This window comes from Epinephelus lanceolatus, chromosome 1 (genome assembly GCF_041903045.1).
Source record: "Epinephelus lanceolatus isolate andai-2023 chromosome 1, ASM4190304v1, whole genome shotgun sequence".
Lineage (NCBI taxonomy): Eukaryota > Metazoa > Chordata > Actinopteri > Perciformes > Serranidae > Epinephelus > Epinephelus lanceolatus.
This window is the reverse complement of record NC_135734.1, coordinates 17,274,791-17,293,912: the sequence shown is the minus strand read 5'-3', so window position 1 is coordinate 17,293,912 and position 19,122 is coordinate 17,274,791. Positions and strand designations below refer to the sequence as shown.

The 19,122-nt window shown below is 41.0% G+C and overlaps 1 protein-coding gene across 1 annotated transcript; it reads left to right on the top strand.

The window, feature by feature from the left end:
- The first annotated feature begins 456 nt into the window (after window positions 1-456).
- pusl1 (pseudouridine synthase like 1) lies at window positions 457-18,767 on the top strand. Its single transcript, XM_033626537.2, has 8 exons — window positions 457-819; window positions 904-958; window positions 1,719-1,906; window positions 5,903-6,052; window positions 9,661-9,831; window positions 17,211-17,265; window positions 17,482-17,644; window positions 18,620-18,767. The coding sequence occupies exons 1-8, from the start codon at window positions 764-766 to the stop codon at window positions 18,682-18,684; spliced, it is 903 nt and encodes a 300-aa protein (XP_033482428.1). The 5' UTR covers window positions 457-763; the 3' UTR covers window positions 18,685-18,767.
- The last annotated feature ends 355 nt before the right edge of the window (window positions 18,768-19,122 follow it).

The window sequence follows — 19,122 nt, the reverse complement described above, 5'->3', positions numbered from 1 at the left end:
CTTTTTCTTTTTCTTCTTCTTCTTCTTATTATTATTATTATTGTTGTTATAATTATTATTATTGTTGTTGTTGTTGTTATTATTATTATTATTACTATTATTTTCTTTAGGCCTACTTTAATGGAGGACATCAGACTTGAATCTCAGATTACTGGCGATAAATTTTGCAATAGGATTAGTGACGTGAAACCAAAGAGCAATTGAGTGTAATTATCAAACTAATATTTTCATAGAAAAAGATAGGCTAAATGTCATAAAAATGTTTTCTTTCTTTACCTTTAATAATTCTCTACCAATGATCTTGAACAGGCCACGTTGCCCGTGTTGACTCTCTTCACTCCACTCTCAGCGTACTCATCTCCACTACCTTACACAGTCTCTGTTCTCAGTGAGTTTCAAGGCAGAAGGCTTTGCGGCTGGTCGACGACGACACACACCCGCTCTGTGGATTATGACGCAATCAAAAAGGGACGGACAGGGCTACAGAGTCCTGTCACACACACACCAAGGAGAAAACGTTTCGCTTTAAACTATAAATTAATGTTTACGTGTGCGCTTGTATTTGTATACTTGTATACAGCGTTTGTATTTGACACAGTGCTCATGTTTTAGTTGTTTTATTGAGTTGTTATCAAGAGAAAAACACTGATTAAAGTGTTGGACTAACCTGCTTTTCTAATAGCCTACATTAGCTGCAGCTGTAACGATTCATTGTAAAGGCGAACAGTGTGATCAGGAGGTGTCAGAGCCATTTGGAGAGACCATGCACAACAGGGCACGTTATCTCATCTTTTTTCAATACATAGGAACAAAATACAGGTAGGTTATACTGCAGGGTGTCTGGTTACAGCCTGAAGGTGTGTTGTCTATTTATTTACTTACTATTGATTATTATATCTGCAGTGGTGCAGTGAAGGTGCCCCAGCCAAGAAGCACAGGTGTCCAGGAACACTTGGAGGTAAGTTTTACTGATATCACCATGTTGTTTTGTCCTCCAATACATGTTTCAGAAAACAATGAAGTTATGAGCTGAGTATTATTTGGTTTACATTGTAACATTAGCTGAACACCATTAATCATATGGAAAAAACACAACATTCACAAAGGTTGTGCAGTAGCCACTGTGTCAAATGCTGTGTAACTTACACTTAGGTTATTGAGTGTGAGAAAATTTGTGTGGAATAATATTTGTTTCTCCAGTTGTATGAAACCGAAATAAAAAAAATATTCAGTCATTCATCTAATACAACAGTCTGGCAATAAATCCTTCCTTCACAAAGGTTATAATGTTCAGTTTTTGTTGAAATTGTTTCAGAGAGGCGCTGATACAACTGTATGCTCATTTTGGAGGCTGCAGCTTGGGGTGCTATTGAATTGCATTGTGTTTCTATACAGCAGATTATTCAGCTCATCAGTCTGCATGTTGGTGATCCCTGTCGCGTGTCATTCTCCATCACTCTTCTCCCTCATTGTCTGTCGACTCTCTGCTGTCTAATACTGTATTTCAGGGGCAGGAAGGGGGCCACAAGTATATTAGGGAAAAAAAGTGCACACACTCACAAGGAAACATATCACAGCAAAGAAGATGACAGACTTTCTGTTCGTGTTGCACTGTTGTGTCCAGCTCTACTTTATATTCCTTTTTTCTCTGTGTCCATGTAACTTATCAGAATAATTGTAGTAAGACATGAGCGACTGTCTTTTTGTCTTGTATACAGGATGCTATAAGGATGCTGAGGCCGCTCAACCCAGTGTCCCTGTCGATCTCCAGCAGGACAGACAGTGGTGTCCACGCCCTTTCTAACTCCGCCCACTTTGACCTCCAACGCAAGAACGATAAGCCACCATTCCCTGAAGACCGTCTGGTTGATTATCTTAATTACCATCTCAAAGAGGAGCCAATCAGGTGAGTCTGGACTCCTTATATGAGTGTGACATTTTAAATATTCACGAGTTGATGCAGTCTCCTCAGACAGGGGTTAAATCTGCAAATTGTACAACTGGGACACATCTACCCTGAAAATCTCTGCGAGTTCTATCCCCAGAACTCTTTGGTCTCATGTCGCCTTATATTTATAACTGATGCACCATTTCAGTCTGCAGAGTTTTCCATATTTTTCTTTATGTAAAACATGTCTGATGCAGACCATTGTGTGTTAGCCATTGCCAGTAAATGAGGGAATAACCATAGTGACCTTTGCATATGGTGACATGACATACCAATCCTCTGTCATTTACCATAAATCATCCCATTATCATACGAAGGTTAGCATACACATAGATTTGGTGACATTCCAGCAGTGCATCTGTTGATCATTTAAAAGAAAAGAGCAGCATGAGTTGTGTGGAAGTATTTCAAATCCTGGTTCTTTTCCCACAGTGCATTTCTTCACCTTTTTTTAATCCATTCATTACAACATCATTGCATTATTCAAAGCCGTAGTCACTTTCTTATGACTACTTTGCTTTAAACCGCTATGATACTTTGTGAGATTTAGACAGCAGCTTTTCTGTTCCAGAGAGAAGCATAGAAAATACATGCAAACAGGGAAGGACAAAGGAGCGAGAGGGAGAGCAAGAGGTACAGATAGTGAGGGATAAAGGAGGAGGGGGAGACAAAGCAAGAGCACTTAACAGATGTTGGCACACACTGAATTAAGACGGAGGAGTGAGAGTGTGAAACAGAACGAGCCATTTGGGAGAAAGGAGAGAGGAGGGAGGAAAGGGAAGCTCCCAGCATCCTGCTAATCCCTAAACCTGCAGAGAGAAGGTTAGAAAGGATTATCCCTGCTCTGCTTTTTGGTCTATAGCATCCATTAATACAACACACACACACACACACACACACACACGGATACACTCTTCAAGCTAAATGGAAATTACGGTGTTGATTAGAATGTGAAACCCGCTGAGAAATATACACCATAGACACACTTTTTGTTCTCCGTAGCTTTATAAAACAGAATTATTTACGGCCTTCACAGTACCTTATATACACAGTGCCAAAATATTCAACCACTAGTACTGTTCATACACACTCCCCTATGTTCAGATTGGATACAAGTTTTCATCCTTGGTCTGTAAAAAACACATTGTCAGATCTGGCACCCTGAAACTTCTTTTCACATCTCACTTGGCTGGAGGAGATGACCAAAAAGAGTTTTTGTTAGAGCAACAATATGAATATGGCTCCCGGCTTCTAGCTTTGGTCTGCTGCCTCCTGAGATAGAGTGCCAAAACTAGATTTAAACACAGACTTTCACACTGTAAAAAAAACAACAACAAAAACCCCTCTCCGGTCGGCGTTCACTTGTCTTCTGTGCTGCCACGAAAAAAACAAGGGCCTCAATTAGCCTAAAATGAACAGCCCTTTTCCCATATGGGGAAACTGCTGAGTAGCAAAATGGTGCCATGCCAAACAATGCCCCAGTTCCCAAATGTGTGAGGCCATGCTTTGTACACTGCTTATAAAAATTTGATGTGTGTGTGTGTGTGTGTGTGTCTGTGTGTGTGGTTTTGGGGGCCAGGCAAAAGGCTGTCACTTCATATTGGAGCAGGCGCTGAAGGCAGACGCAAGGGTTTCCTCTGCCACGTGTCGCACCCAATCTCCTCCCCTGGAAACGTAACCTAGTTTCTTAGACTGTGCACTGGCACACACGCACACATATGCAGACTGTACGTGCACTGCAGTGCACAGAAAAGGAGATGCCTCTGCACACTACATGGGATGTGTATATTTGACCATTGTTCCCATTGTTCCATAAAGTCATACATGCTAACATGCGCCAACCCCTGTCACCTCCCGCTTTCTTTAACAAACAACACACACACACATGCATGAATGCATACTCTGTGTACAGGAACAGGCATGTGCAGACAAACACTACAGGGTGTTAGTGTGGTCTGTGCGGCCACTCACACTGGCACAGATGGCTGCAGCTCTTTGTTCTTTGAGTTTAGAGATGTAAGCAGTAAAGATTCACCACTTGTCACTGTACGGTACACAGTATCTCTGCCTCACTGAAGGGTGGGAGTGTTGAGTCTTAATTTCTTTATCAGCCATGAACGCATGAATAATAATAAAAAACAGCCATTAAAAATATTTATGCTAATTTAGGAAATATAGCAACAAACCACTATTAGCTATGTAAAGATATAGTGGAGTAATGGTGTCCTGACCAGAGAATAATGTCATGCTACCTGTGTGTGTGTGTGTGTGTGTGTGTGTGTGTGTGTGTGTGGTAACCTGAGCTTCTCTGTCCGGTGTTATTGTGGGCGGTCTGGCCACACATGCATGTGAGTCCTTGTGTGTGTATCCCACTGACTAGCTAATCTCTGCCACTTTGCACTGCGCTCACATGGCGGCTACCACTGATGACGGCCTCCCGCCCAAATATGGTCACTTCTGGCTCCAGATGGCAACGGCCGAAATACCAAGCTCTGGGCTTCAAAACGAGAGTCCATAAACCAATGAGTGACGTTACGGTAGCTACATCCATTATTTTTACAGTCTGTGGACCCGACCTATGGTGACGGGACAGGTTTGTCGTAGAAGCCTTGCACCAACCCTCCAGTCCTCCTCATGTTAACACTGTTGCTGTTGTTAACACTGTTTGCACTGTTAGCACTGTTGGCTTCTGGCCGCCATCTTAGCCACCACATGTTGAGAGCTGTGCACAGACAATCCAAGCCCAGAATCTGAATCATAGATGTGGTCTGATTCTGAATGTCACATACAGCTCCTTTTAAGCTCTAAATTTGGGCAAAGGTGGTGTAGTGGTTAGCACTGTCGCCTCACAGCAAGAGGGTTCCCGGTTCAATCCCAGGTGTAGGATGTTCTCCCCGTGTCAGCGTGGGTTCTCTCCGGGCACTCTGGCTTCCTCCCACAGTCCAAAGACATGCAGATTGGGGATTAGGTTAATTGATAACTCTAAGTTGTCCATAGGTGTGAATGTGAGCGTGAATGGTTGTCTGTCTCTATGTATCAGCCCTGTGATAGTCTGGTGACCTGTCCAGGGTGTACCCTGCCTCTTGCCCAATGTCAGCTGGGATAGGCTCCAGCCCTCCCGTGATTAGAAATAGATGTCCATTAAAGCTGCTGTAGCACCAGTCATGAAGACAACTCTCACTCAAGCACTTACACTGGGTTATCACAAGAGCTTAAGCAGCTGGAAAAGTTAACAACACAGCCAAATATGTTCAAACCTTTTTCCGTCAAATTCTTTATAAATCTTTGTAGATTTATTAAACAACACAGTGGGGTTCATTGTTTCAGTAAGTGGATTCAATTACATGTGCACAGCTCTGAAAGAGATGCCAGTTACATACTCAGTCTCAAGATGTCACACACACTCACAAATTCATCCACACGGGTTGATTTAATCATAAGAGGAAATTTTGTCTGAGTGCATTAGAGTTGTGACATGATCTATCCCTGCCTGAGTGCTTCTCTGTGCACAGATACACAGGAAGTGTGCCCCTGCTGGACTCACATCAGAGAGCTCTGTTGTGATGCTAACTGTGTGAGCATAAGCACTTGGCTCTTTGGGGTTCTTGGCAGCCCTTTTAGGACTCCAACAACGAGTATGCTTTTGTGTAAAAAGCTGCAATGCTGGCATTTTGGACAATGGCTCGTGCACAGTTTTTCTTTCTGGCAGTACAAAATGAGAGAATTAACACCATCTGTGTCTGGAGACTGCTTCAGTCTGAGGGAGGAATGAAACACTGGTTGTTTACTTTTTGTCTAGATATCCACCAGAATTTAAATGTTTAATATTATTTTCTGTGATTTTTTTTAAGAAATGGCTGCACATTCATGATGTCAGACATCCATTAGAGCTCAAATTTCCAGTCTGTATGGATGTTACCTTTCAGTGCAACTGCTCTTTTGTCATTCTACCAGGATCACCCATGCCCACCGCGTGCCTGATAACTTCCATGCCCGTTATCGTGCCCAGTCTCGGACTTACGTCTACCGCATCGCCCTGGGAATCACCCACAGCTCTCCACTTCCCCTCACAGAATACGGTCTGTGCTGGAAGCTCAGCAACACGTGAGTTAACCCCCCTTTATACCACTCCTCTCCTTCATTCACTCGTCTGTCTTTTCATCCTTCATCCTTGTGTTTGATGATTTCCTTTTAAGAAAAAAAATAGAGCTCAGACACAATCTAACAAGTAGGTCCAGACACACACACACACACACGCACACACGCACGCAGACACGCCCTCAATAAGCTCATGCCAAGCCTTGTAGAAACAATGGCACGTTAAACACATGAATAATCCACACGTGCCACACCGGAACTGCAAATTAAGGCCAATCAAACAAAGTGTTTTTTATCTGAGCTGACATTCCAAAAACAAACAAAGGAGAAGGAGGGTGAGAAAAGACATGGACAGAGCAAAGATGGACAGAGCACAGAAAGAGAGAAAGAAACTGATGAAATGGTGAGGGCTGCATTGCTGAGACAATATTCTCCTAGCTGTGATTGGAAGGAGGGAGCGTGAAGAAACACATTTCAGTGAGCGTACATATGAGCATTTGTCTGCTCTTCTCTCCTCACTTTTTTTTGGGGAAAAAGTAGGGCAAGATAAGCTGCGGGCTTATACGCATGCAGAACAACACCCACGCACATTACCCTGACTGTGTTTTTTCTCTCTCACTCTCTCCCACCCTTCTCCTTCTCTCCACTACACATCCTTCCACCCCTGAGCGTCTCTGCCACAGCATCCTCTCTCCGCTCTCTCTTTGATCTGCCTCTCCCTCGTCATCACACCACCCTCCCATCTCCCCCGCTGCAAAAAATAAAAATGTCCACTGTTCATGTTAATGTTCAATTTAGTCTTAAAATCAACAAGGGAAAGAATCTCTTCTTGTTTTGAAATTCAGTGATCATATTACAGCAGAAACTTTTTTCTTGGGGAATTAAAATCACATCAAGTTTTTAAAAATGAGAACAGATTTTTTGATTAATTATTTGATTTATAAAATGAAAAAAAAATAGTAAAACAAAAAATTCTCTCATTATCCCAAAGCCTGAGGAAATTGCTGGTTTTCTCTGACTGACACTCCAAAACCCCAGGATATTATGAATTTGAACATTAAAGTGATATAACAAAGAGAATTGCAGCAGTTTTTCCAATTTGTGAAAAATTTTCAGCAGCTTTTTCTTCTTTGAGTGAGCTGCTAACTGCTACTAGCTACTCTTTAAATCTCTGTGTAACACGTCGTCAAAACGTCATACTCGTCTCATCCATGATCATCCATGATGTCCTGCTTGCTGTCCTGTTTATACAGACATAATTTTGGCACTGCTACCACCTTCAGTGCTGCCTTAAGGGTGAGACACCTCTGTCCCCCTATTCAGTGATCAAATTTTTTACACACAACGGCAAGGCAGCATAAAATCACACCTTGAAGATGCAGCTTTTGACAGTGTTGCCTGATAACTGACTTAAATTTTTAATTGCATATCAAAAGTTTTGCAGATTAAAGGTCTCATGTAGTTGCGTCTAATGCTGCGGGCAAGAATGCCAAGAGTGTGCAAAGCAGTAATCAGAGCAAAGGGTGGCTATTTTGAAGAAACTAGAATATAAAACATGTTTTCAGTTATTTCACCTTTTTTTGTTAAGTACATAACTCCACATGTATTCATTCATAGTTTTGATGCCTTCAGTGAGAATCTACAATGTAAATAGTCATGAAAATAAAGAAAACGCATTGAATGAGAAGGTGTGTCCAAACTTTTGGCCTGTACTGTATAGCCAGGAAGTTTCCACTCTGAGAGAGAGATTGGAAACACAGGCAAGCGTGATCGAAGACCAGGGAACGGCTGCGGCTCTGGATCGCCGGATGACGGACTTGGAGAGGTGCTATTGCCATGGATCGCCCGGCCGGGCCCGTGGGGCTGGTGCTGCTGCGTCGGGATCGCAGGAGAGGGAAGCGCCGGGGTCGTCGGAGCCTGCTCGGCAGTCACTGGGGTGACGGCGTGCCCCTAACTCCTCTCCCCAGCATGGAGAACCGTTCTGAAGGAAGGGAAGCTCAAGCCTCAGTGTAATTGTGTAGGATATCTGAGTCACCAAACAGCTTAATTTCAGTTAGTATGGTTAGGTTCACCTCAAGGCTTTGGAACCATTGGCGTTTTAGTTTATATGCAAATATTTGCTATTTTTGTATCTGTCTGTCCTTTTACTGTGTCTTGTATTTTTATTGTAGGCCTACTGTACTATATATATACACACACACACACATATATATTTGTTCTCTATAGCTGATGTAAGGTGAATTACTCCTGCGTGGGATCAATAAAGTTCTTATCTTAGCCATCTGAGAAGATCAAATACATTGTTTTTAGTGCCTAACTGTTTCCCAAGTATATTAGTGTGTGTGTGAATGAATAAACGAGAGGCATTAACGTAAATTTCTTTGTAGAAAGGCGCTTTATGAAATTAAGTCCATTCACTTGTATTAGTTTACAGCGCAGCCTTGCCACATCCAATATGGCGGCAACGTTGACGTATCGCAGCAGCAGGCAAACCCACTCAATGCGGCGTCTACGTATATATGTCTATGGATATAAATGGCTCATTCTAAGGTAAGGAAAACACAATGATTCTTATTTTCAGCTGATTATAAACTAATGAAAATATAGTTTTGAATATTATATACCATCTCTGCCAATAAAAGCCCCTAAATCCTAAACACTGGACCTTTGTTTACAAATTCTAACTTGATCATTTTTAGCAGGTATAGTGTTTACCATGTTCACCAACTTAGTGTACTCTGTTAGCCTGCTAACATTTGGTAATTAGCACTAAACACAAAGTGCAGCTGATGATGCTCAGGAAGGCTATTGGTTTTATAGGTATTTGGACATAAACCAAAGTACTAAATAAATAAATATTGAATCTTGAATATTTGAATCCTATGTTGCCAGACAAGAATTATTTTCACTCAACTGTGTGCCATTTTCCAACTTTCCCTTGAAAGTTTTAGCACTAAATAATGAAAGGATGAATTATAGACTGACTTGATCTGAGATGGTTTGAGTGTTTCTTAAAAAAAGGACACTTAGCATAAGAATAAACCAGCCGTCATTTTTTGCAGCACTCCACCACATCTTCATTCATGACTCTCATGTTCAGGATTTTGAAATTGGTGCATTAAGATTTTAATTAGTGAGTCACTCAGCACACACCTCCATTTCCCCACTTGCTGTATCTCTCCCCTTCTCTCTCGCTCTCTGTCAGATCATATTTAAGCAGTGACGGAGGCATGAGACTGTAGAGAGTCTGAGCACTGAGCACTCGCACACTCTCCCTCAAATGAGCCGGTTGTCGACATGCTCTGCTCTCCCATGTGGCTTTCTGCGTCAGAAAAGTTCACATTATATAAGTCAACCAATAAATTATTCTACTTCTGAAAGAAGGAACACAGAGGCCTGAAAACCTGTCTTCTTTAATGTGTACACCACTTCCCAGCTGCTTGACCTCGCTGCTCAGGCAGGTCACTTTCGGGTCAAGTTGCATTATTGCAAAGAGCCTGCAAAAGTTGATTTAAGATGTCTGATGACCTCAGCTGCCTGTGCCACAGGAAATCTAGCATTTTTTTACTAACGCTTATTAAAGAAAAATGTCTCCTGTTTCTGTCTTTAATCAGGGAGCTGGATGTGGGAGCCATGCAGGAGGCGATCGCCTTGCTGGTCGGGACTCAGGACTTCAGCACCTTCAGGGCCGTCAACAATGACATGCCTTTCGTAAATCCTGTGAAGACGCTGACTGTGGCCAGCATACAGCCAGGAGGCTCCTTCGCACAGGCACACTACCACAGGTAGGCGGTTTACATTCAGGCAGACTGATCATATTGGCTACTAGTAGTCGGCACAAAGGTCAAGTAAACAAAAATGCACTGATGTAGGGCAGTGATACTAAACTTATGGGGGGCCAAATCTGGCCTGCAGTCAGGTGCCAGGTGGCCTCCAGACCTTTTTTATAATTCACAATAGAAATAAACTGATTCCCACTGGGATTGTTTTGTACTTTGTTTCAGAGTGCTTTAAAAAAAGCATTCAAATTGAGCTTGTTTATAAAAAAGAGTGGAAGGGGAAGATCCTAAGCCCCGAATTTCTAGAAACTGGCCCCTAAATGCCTGTCATTTTGTAAAAGTGGCCCCTCGGCAAAGCAGCTTGAGTATTCCTGATGTACGGTGTCCCCTTGAAGCTGGATTACTTTTTTTGGCCACTTGGGGGCAGAGAAAGAAGATGTAAATGCAACATTGTCACCTTTTTGCCTTATAAAGATGTACAAAAGAATACGATACAATACGATGCGATTCGATACGATGTGATATAATGTGCAATGTGATGCAATGCAATGCAGTGCAATACGATGTGATATGATGTGCAATGTGATGCAATGTAATGCAATGCAATACGATGTGATATGATGTGCAATGTGATGCAGTGCAATACGATGTGATATGATGCAATACGATATGATACCATGCCATATAACACGATTTAACTTATGGTCCCAGCAGGGAAATTTGTCTTGGACTCAGGAGCTGCAAGTATTGCTGCCTTACAATAACAGTCCAGAAAAAATTAAAAGCGTACACCATTAAAAAAAAGCATGAAAACACACACCACACATAACAGTATTTCACATCAGCCACTAATTATGAAGACATTATCGTAAACACTTTAGCAAACAGTTGCTTATTTACTTAGACATGTACATTCATTCATGTGGAGTTGTGTTTGTGTCCACATAATGAATATAATTCCAACATCCACTCTTCTTTTGGTTCTTCTTTTTTCTTCTCCACCAACTCCTGAGGGAAAATATCTGTCTCTTTTACTACTAAATGCTCCGCTATATTTACCAGCAGGCTTTTAACCCAAAACAATGAGCTAAAACACTATGTTTAGCTAGCTGCTATGAACTGCCGAGTTAGGTGATTATTCTGTGTGGATTAGTCACTGTGAGCAACCTATTTTACATTACATATTTTATTTATTTTTAGTATAAAATATAAATTAGTTCAGTTAGTTTAAAGGCCCAGTGTGTAGGATTTAGGGGGATGTATTGGCAGAAATGGAATATAACATAATAAGGATGGCCTCTTGGGTAGGGCTGGGCGATAAATCGATTTTATCGATTAATTTGAATTTGCAGTTTGGGCCGATTTGTTTTAATGAAAATCGAGTTTCTATTTAAAATCCGCCACCGCCACTCCACGCTGGGCTCCGGTAGTTCAGAGTGGGCTCACCCCTGCCCCCCACGCGCTTGATACACAAACATGGCTCGTTGTGGCAACAACACATAAACAACGGGACTACGTCTGCGTTAAAGAACGGCACTTTATTTTCAGCACTGCAGGGATGATGCACAGCCTCTCGCATCAGTGTCTGACTTTTACATAGAGGGAAATAACTCAAAATATATAATATAAAATATATATTTTTTAACTAGGAGGGGAAAAAATCGATTTAAATCGTGAATCAGATTTTTTGTGAAAAAATCGGAGATTGTTTTTTTTTAGGCCATATCGCCCAGCCCTACTCTTGGGTGTATAATTACCTGAAAATAAAAATCGCTTTGTTTTTGTTACCTTAGAATGAGCTGTTTATTTCTACACAGGGAGTGGGTCCTTGTCTAGCTCTACATAAGGCTATCTGAGTTTTTGGATTTCACGTCTGCCACCGTAGTTAGCAGCCCTTTTGCAACAAGAGTGTCGTAAAAAACGTTTTTAACATGAAACTGCTTTATTTAGTGTTTTTGCCAGTTTAAATCACCAGGATAGTTTGTTTTGGAGAGAAATAGGATAATTCGGCTCACAGTATAAACCTCCTGAACACTGACGGAATTCTAACCATTGCCGAAAATTAGTTGAGGAAATCAAGGTGAAATGTGGCAGGATAGCATGAACCTCTGAGTCCAATGTGCCCTCCCAGGACAGCTCATTGCTGGCAGGTGAAAAGAAGCGTCAGGCTGTCACAGAGATAGCACATGGCTTTCTGCAGCCTCCCCAGGCCAGCAGTAGAGTTAACTGTAACACAGCTTATTCCGAATTGGAGAAAAATGCCAAGAAATTAAAGAAATGATGCGTGAATGCTTTTTCACTTCCAAGAAGATCAATCGTGTTTCTCAATCTTGCATCAACCGATGCTTAAGATGTTGGCCAAAGTTTTGAATCATTTACAGTCACTCCACACAGCCAGCCTTGCATGTACAGCTTTGAAAATTTCCCTTTCAAGCTTCAGTCAGACTCCATGACGTGTTTGATGTTATATTTAGGCGAAATGCAGGTCAAGCAGGCTGTGATCTGGACCCAAAACTAATCTTTTCCAAATGTGGAAAAAACTATAGTTCGTTTAGTGCAACAAAAGGTGCATCATTGGAAGCACTGCTTACTGCTGTAGGACAATAAGCTGTGATGCATGTTAGATTATACAGGTAGAAATGTTTTGAGTTTATGTGCTGTACATGTGTGTGCGAGTGTATGTCATGTAGGTATTTCAGACAATGGGGATCCAACATAAGAGAGAGAGAGCTTTGGGCTTTGGGCTTTGGTAGATTACACATCCACAGGGGTCACTCTGCATGCCAAATACCACTTCCATGGGCATTAATTATTTTCCCTGGAAATATGGTGCACAATATGGGCATAGGCAGACTGTTAGCAGTTCTCAGAGTAAATGTCACATACTCCCTTAACCCCCACGCACAGGGTGCATTAACAAGCTGTGAGCATCAGGGTCACAGATCTGTCTCCATGACTGCATTTTCACCAAACTAAAGTCTTTTCCCTCTTTTATTCTCCTCAGAATTACCATGAATGAAAGCCTGCAGTTCAGCTGTGTGTTTATTTTTTGATGAGGGTTTCTATTCTCAGTACCAGTGATAAAATGAGAAGACACCCAGTGGTGGATTGTTGAAAAGCAAAAGGTTGAAGTGAATTTTTAATCCTAAAACAAGAAGTTGTGGTATGTGCAGCTGATTTCTGTGGTCTCTGCTAGACATGGAAAAATGGGATTATTTCAGATGTCATTGTCATAAATAAGTGAAACATACTCCATTTCGGAATTTTGTGTGTTCACTTCTCATTGGGATTTATTGTACATTTTATCTGGTGCTAACTGAAAAAAACACTCAGCCTAGTGATAAGTACAAAATGTGGAGTAATGTTTAGGTTGCATTCAAAGTTATACAAATATTTGTACTTGTATTACAGGAAATAATTTATCACGTTCTTCCAAACTCGCCTTGCACTTCATCCAACACTGAACACTAAACACCTTTCCTCTATGAACATCTTTCTTTCTAAGGTTGCAACTTTTCAATTTTTTTCCACAGTCATTTAATTTAATTTATTTATTTTATTTTATTTTATTTTTCTAATGAATGGATTTATTATTTATTTGATAAAAATGCTGTAAGAGTGAGTGAGCCCAAGATGATGTCTTCATATTGTTTACTCTACATTTAATAAAGCCATGCTAGCATTGTGACTTCACCAGTCTGGTCCAGAATGAAATTAATCAGTAATTTTCAGACAGATTGTTACTAACTTTTGATATAGATATTTGTGGTCCCCTGCGGGTGAATCGTATTGGCTGTCATGATTGTAGTGTAAGATTTGATCTTTAATCAGGTAAAGGTGTTATACTGCATAAGTTGATTAAGAGATAAAGTCATATAACCATGTTTTATGTATAAGGTCCTGTAAAACTGTTTGTTATGCATCTATGTGTGATAAAACACTGTTATACAAGTCTATGTATTCATAACACAAGGTTATGTACTCACATATTGAAAGAGCACACATATACCACACCATGTACTGTTTAATAATAACACACACAGACACACTCTAACGTTTGTATTACATGACACACACCCAAAAGCTCACATTGCATGAAAGCACAGGGGACTGTATAGAGAAAGTCCCCAGGTTTCATATATTTTTAAAAAATAAAGTGAAACCAGGCTCGAATCTAATGGTGGGAGAATTTGGGGATTTCCAGGCCCAGAGGTTATGTTTGGACAAGGGCCCAAGGGGCCTGCCACCAATAGATTTGGACCAGATGGAAAAGGGCTAAAAAGAAAAAGACCTGCCACCAATAGATTCGAACGCAGGTAGGATGGACTGAAGGAAAAAGGTAGAGATTCTCTCGAATCTTCACCAGCATAAAAGGGAGCAGCGCAGAAAGTGAAACTTCAGTCTTGTTCCGGAGCTTGACTCATGAGTTGTTTGTGTTGTTGCTTGTGAACACATTAAACTCAATTGCACCTGATTCCATTCGACTCCAGTGTTTCTCTAAGTGTCAGCCAAGTGAACCTAAGATACTAAATCAACTCAGAGGACGATCTGCAGCAGGAGTAGAAGACGAGGTCGGGAGCCATCTGGCCCACTTCCAGGCACCAATTTTCGCTTCTACATGATCCCCTGACTTCCCCTCTTATTCTTCTATGAGATTTGTGATCTTATGTGAAATATTTCAACAGCTATTTGATGAATTGCCATGAAATTTGGTACGGACATCATGCCCCTCATAGAATGAATTGTAATCACCCTGATGACCCTTTAACCAGCACCATCAACAGGTCAAAATCTTAATTTGTCCGGTACTTTGGTTAGTGCGCAGCATGGATGTTTACAGTGTTGGAGGCAGAGAACAGTTCATGCTTAATATGTTGCTTGGTGGCGCATGAAGCCAAAAAAGCTCAATTTCCGCGGTATGACATTACTCGGATCTTCCCCATCGTGGGGCCTATAGGGCAAGCACATTAGAGACCTCTGATGGACAAGGGACTATCTCCGTGCTTAGAGCTCCTCTTACTTAATTAATCTAATTTGCACCTTTACTATAATTTGTTCAGATTTTTCAGAACTTGTAATCGCACTGAATGGATCAAATTCAGATTGTGAAACGAGTCATTTCGCAAGGGCTGTGACATTCTTAAAATGTATCCACTGACTTTCAGATGTCTCTTTTACAATGTAAGTCTATGAGGAAAAAGTCTTTTGGGGCCCTATGGCATCGATTGACGAACCCACACTTTGTTGTTCTGTATTTGGTCACTATGTACAATTGCCTTCAAAGATCGGCACTATTCCTGGAGGTTGGTAAAGAGCCCCTAAAGTCTTGAATGACGATATTTTTAATTTGCCCACTATCTTGAGTTTCCACAAGATAATAACTTTTGTGAAGGAGAAAATAAAATATATTACCTTACAGGACTTTATGGGCCCCGTAACCAAAAAGTAAGCCTACTTTGGGTTAAGTGCTAATAAACAAATGTTAGCAATTTAACAGGCCACATTATACCTGCTTTATATCAGCATCGGCATTTTTGCATGTTAGCATTTGTTAGCTGTTTGCATAGCTCAAAGCACCACTGTAATGCAGCCTCACCAAATCGCAGGCGTGTCGTATGCTTTGCTATTAATTAATTGATTATTTGTACTTCCATTTTTTTCTTCCTCTTATTATTTCTATTTATTTGTTAGCATTGTCATTTTGAGCATGTTAGCATGCAGATGTTAGCATTTAGCTTTAAGCACCACTGTGCCTAAGTACTGTCTCTCAGAGCTCTTAGCATGGCTGTAGACCGGTGATACTCAACTTTAGCCTGGTTTCCACCAAGCAGTCCAGTTCAGTTCTGTACACATTAGAACGGTAGCATAGTGCTATTAGAACTGTTACTTACTGTCCCCATTTTTCATCATCCCTCTGTTTGGGAGCCTAGCACACAGATCCCGTACTAAAAGGTGGAGCTGGAAACACAGTGATTGACTGGTCAATAGTGGATGGTCACTTGCTCAGGGCTGAAATTATGGCTGGTTCTGAAGCTTATGTTACCACTGTTCACACTGTGGCAAGTTTTACATACATTAGTAAACTATAACTACACAGGTCCGAGCTAAGCCCCAAATGTCCTCACATCCTAGAAACGCCCCTGTGTGCTCCTGACCTATGCAAGTTGTTGCAGCTGGCCCCTGGTCTAATGTCGTTTCGCAAAAGTGATCTCCAGACAAAGCAAGTTGGGTGTCCCTCTTGATCAGTCTCTTGATTAATAAATTACTTAAACAATTCATTAATTATCAAATAGCTAAAAATAATTGTCAATAAACTAATTGATCAATCCTTTAGCTTTATTTCAGTTAGCTTGTCAAAAAGAGGAAAATCAAAATAGTCCTGTGTGTCTAAATGGGGGGCCTTGCTTTTATCACAGATGCATGTGTGACTGTGCAGCATGAGACACAGCCTTCGTTTCTTCACGTGAAGATACTATCCGTCACCAGAGTCCATGAGCTAACAGCCGTGCTGTATAAAATCTGTCTCTGCACTCCTTACATGTCAAATGTAATCAGACGGCAAGCGCTGAGTCAAATTTGCATTTGACCCAATTCCTCCCATGTGCCTGTTTGCTCACTTCACTCTTTCCCTCCCAAAATAAAAAGTCACTTGGTCAGTTTGGGGGTGAACAGGCTGCTGTGACTCAAATATTCAAACAACAAACAAGAAATATGAATGTCAAATTGCAAAAGACGCACATTTGTATTTTTTATGGCATTACACGTAATCCTGTTGGACCTAAGCTGCAGTGGCGTATTCAGCGTGTGACATTTAAACAAATCTGTGCACGAGGAGAGTCCCCAGCTCTATCTGATGTTTGGCATGAGCATGAATGTCACATTAGCCTCCAACTCTGTCCACACAGCGGGGGAAGCATTGAAAATATCCAACAAAAGAGAGAAAGAGGAGAAACGTGTCTTAACATGTAACAGACCTGAGAGTGAATTATTCATTTCGATTTAAAAAGGCTCTTATCTCATAACATGGTTATTCCCATGACATGTTTTTATTTGTAATGTGCTCAATAGGTGTCATAAAGATCTAAATCTCTCCCATACAGTCCTCCCTGTGTGACTGAGTCATGCTGTATTACATCTGACAACCATTCAAGACACTGTTTTGCTTCTGAAATGACACTTTAACCCCTTCAGCAATATTTAACCTTTCTTTAGTATGGCACACTCAGTCAGTGATGCCAAGTTTGTCATGCCTTCAGGACTTGATGTTAGCATTGTAACGTTCAATGAGAAGTAGTGGGAATGTGTCTGAAAGCCCTGGTGCATTGTGTGTATATGTTGTTGACACATTTGTGTAGATTTAACATTAGGGGTTTTTTGTCTTCCAGAGAGATACCATTCTGGGAGCTGACATTTAAAGGCAGATCTTTTCTCTATAAGCAGGTTTGCTCCTCTTATTGTCCTCAAAATCCATAATGTGTTGCAGTTCATTGTAAGTAAGTAGCTCCATCTGCTGGTGATGGCTGGGAAATACAGATTATAAATAATGTTCACTCAGCATAAAGGGACTGTTAACATGTCTGAGATGACAGCAGTTATTTTTGTGATATTTTTAGTAATATTGATATAAAAAAGGTTTGCTTTGGCCCTGTGTTCCAGGTGCGAAGGATGACGGGGGCCGTGGTGGCTGTGGGCCAGGGGAAGCTCTCAGTTCCCCAGCTAAAGGAGTTACTGGAGGCTCGGGACACTCTTGCCTACCCAAAAAACATGGCTGCTCCGGCCCATGGCCTCTTCCTCACCAGGGTGGAATACAAAGAGACAGGTGAGGAGGCTGAAACTGATTGCCTATCAAATATCACATCATTTGTTACTGTATCATATTCTAAATCTGTCTATTATAAATCAAAACATGTGCTCAGTTGCTTGATTTGCTCCAAATGTCAATTGTTTTGTACAACCTCCTTATAACTCTATTAAAGGGACAGTTCACCCTAAAATGAATACTACATATTTCCCTTCTTAACTGTAGTGCTGTTTATCAATCTAGATTAAGTGTGGGCACTTTGCAAAAAGTGCCAAAAAATACATTTGAAACACCGAACAGCAATGTCTCTTTCCAGAAAAAAATGACCAGGGTAATCCACAGACTCATTTATGAGCAGTTTCATTTGGGAACTATTTTCTTTCTACCATCTACAGCCACCAACCGTATCATGATGTAGAAGGAAGCGTGCATCTACTGCGAGCTCACCGAGCACCACTGAGCTAGCCGACGTTACATCTCAGCTGAAGAGGATGCCATGTTTATGTTTACAACTCGTGCCGTCAGGAGCATGAACCTTTTGTCCATGAGTAGATGCACACCTCCTTCTGCGCAGTGATTCAGTTGATGGGTGTAGTTCTAAAGAAGGAAAATAGTTCCTACATGAAACTGCTCACAACAAGGTCTGAATTATCTTGAGTAACTGGGTCATGATTTCTGGAAAGAGACATTGCTGTTGAGTTTTTTTGTTTATTTGGGTGCTTTGAGCACCACAAGCTAAGTGCCATCTAGTTGCATTATATTGAAGAGAAGGCAGACATCTCTACAGCTGATATCTCCAACACTCAGCAGCTCACACCATTACAATCTAGACTGGTAAATAGCACCACTGGTAAGAGGAATACATGTTGATTGAATTCAGACATGATGTCTTAGGCAGTTTGTTGCATTATCTCACAGTGAGTCCTTTTTGGGGGTGTAACCTTCTGTATCAGAACATGTTTCCAATTTATTACCTCTTCTTTGCCTCCTCAGACATGCAGCTTACGAAACAAACCTCAGACGAGCCATCGTCCTCAAGTGCAAACTCAGAAGATTAATTGTGTCATTCAGTCATGTTGATAAACTGTATTTCCATACTTCTATTTGCAATGGTTGTAATAAAGTTTTGTATTTAAGTGTACATTCTTATCTTTACTTACAACACAATGGTTTCATTTTGAGTCAGTGACCCTTGTAGGTGTTTCTAACAAATGTTTTTCCACATTTACACAAATAAGCATTTGACTACATACAGATGAACATCTACATGTTCTTTTAATTCAACATATTAAGAATACATAACTGTGTCCATGAATGCAGCTCAGCTACAGAATACCACACACCTTGAACCTATCGTTGCCTACATATGACCTTCAGGTTACAACAGACTTGCTTTAAGCCTAGTCAGGCAGTATTACTCCTATGTATACATGTATGAACTGGGTTTTGGTAGGTTCTTCTGACAATTATCAAACAAGGTATACAACATGTGGAGA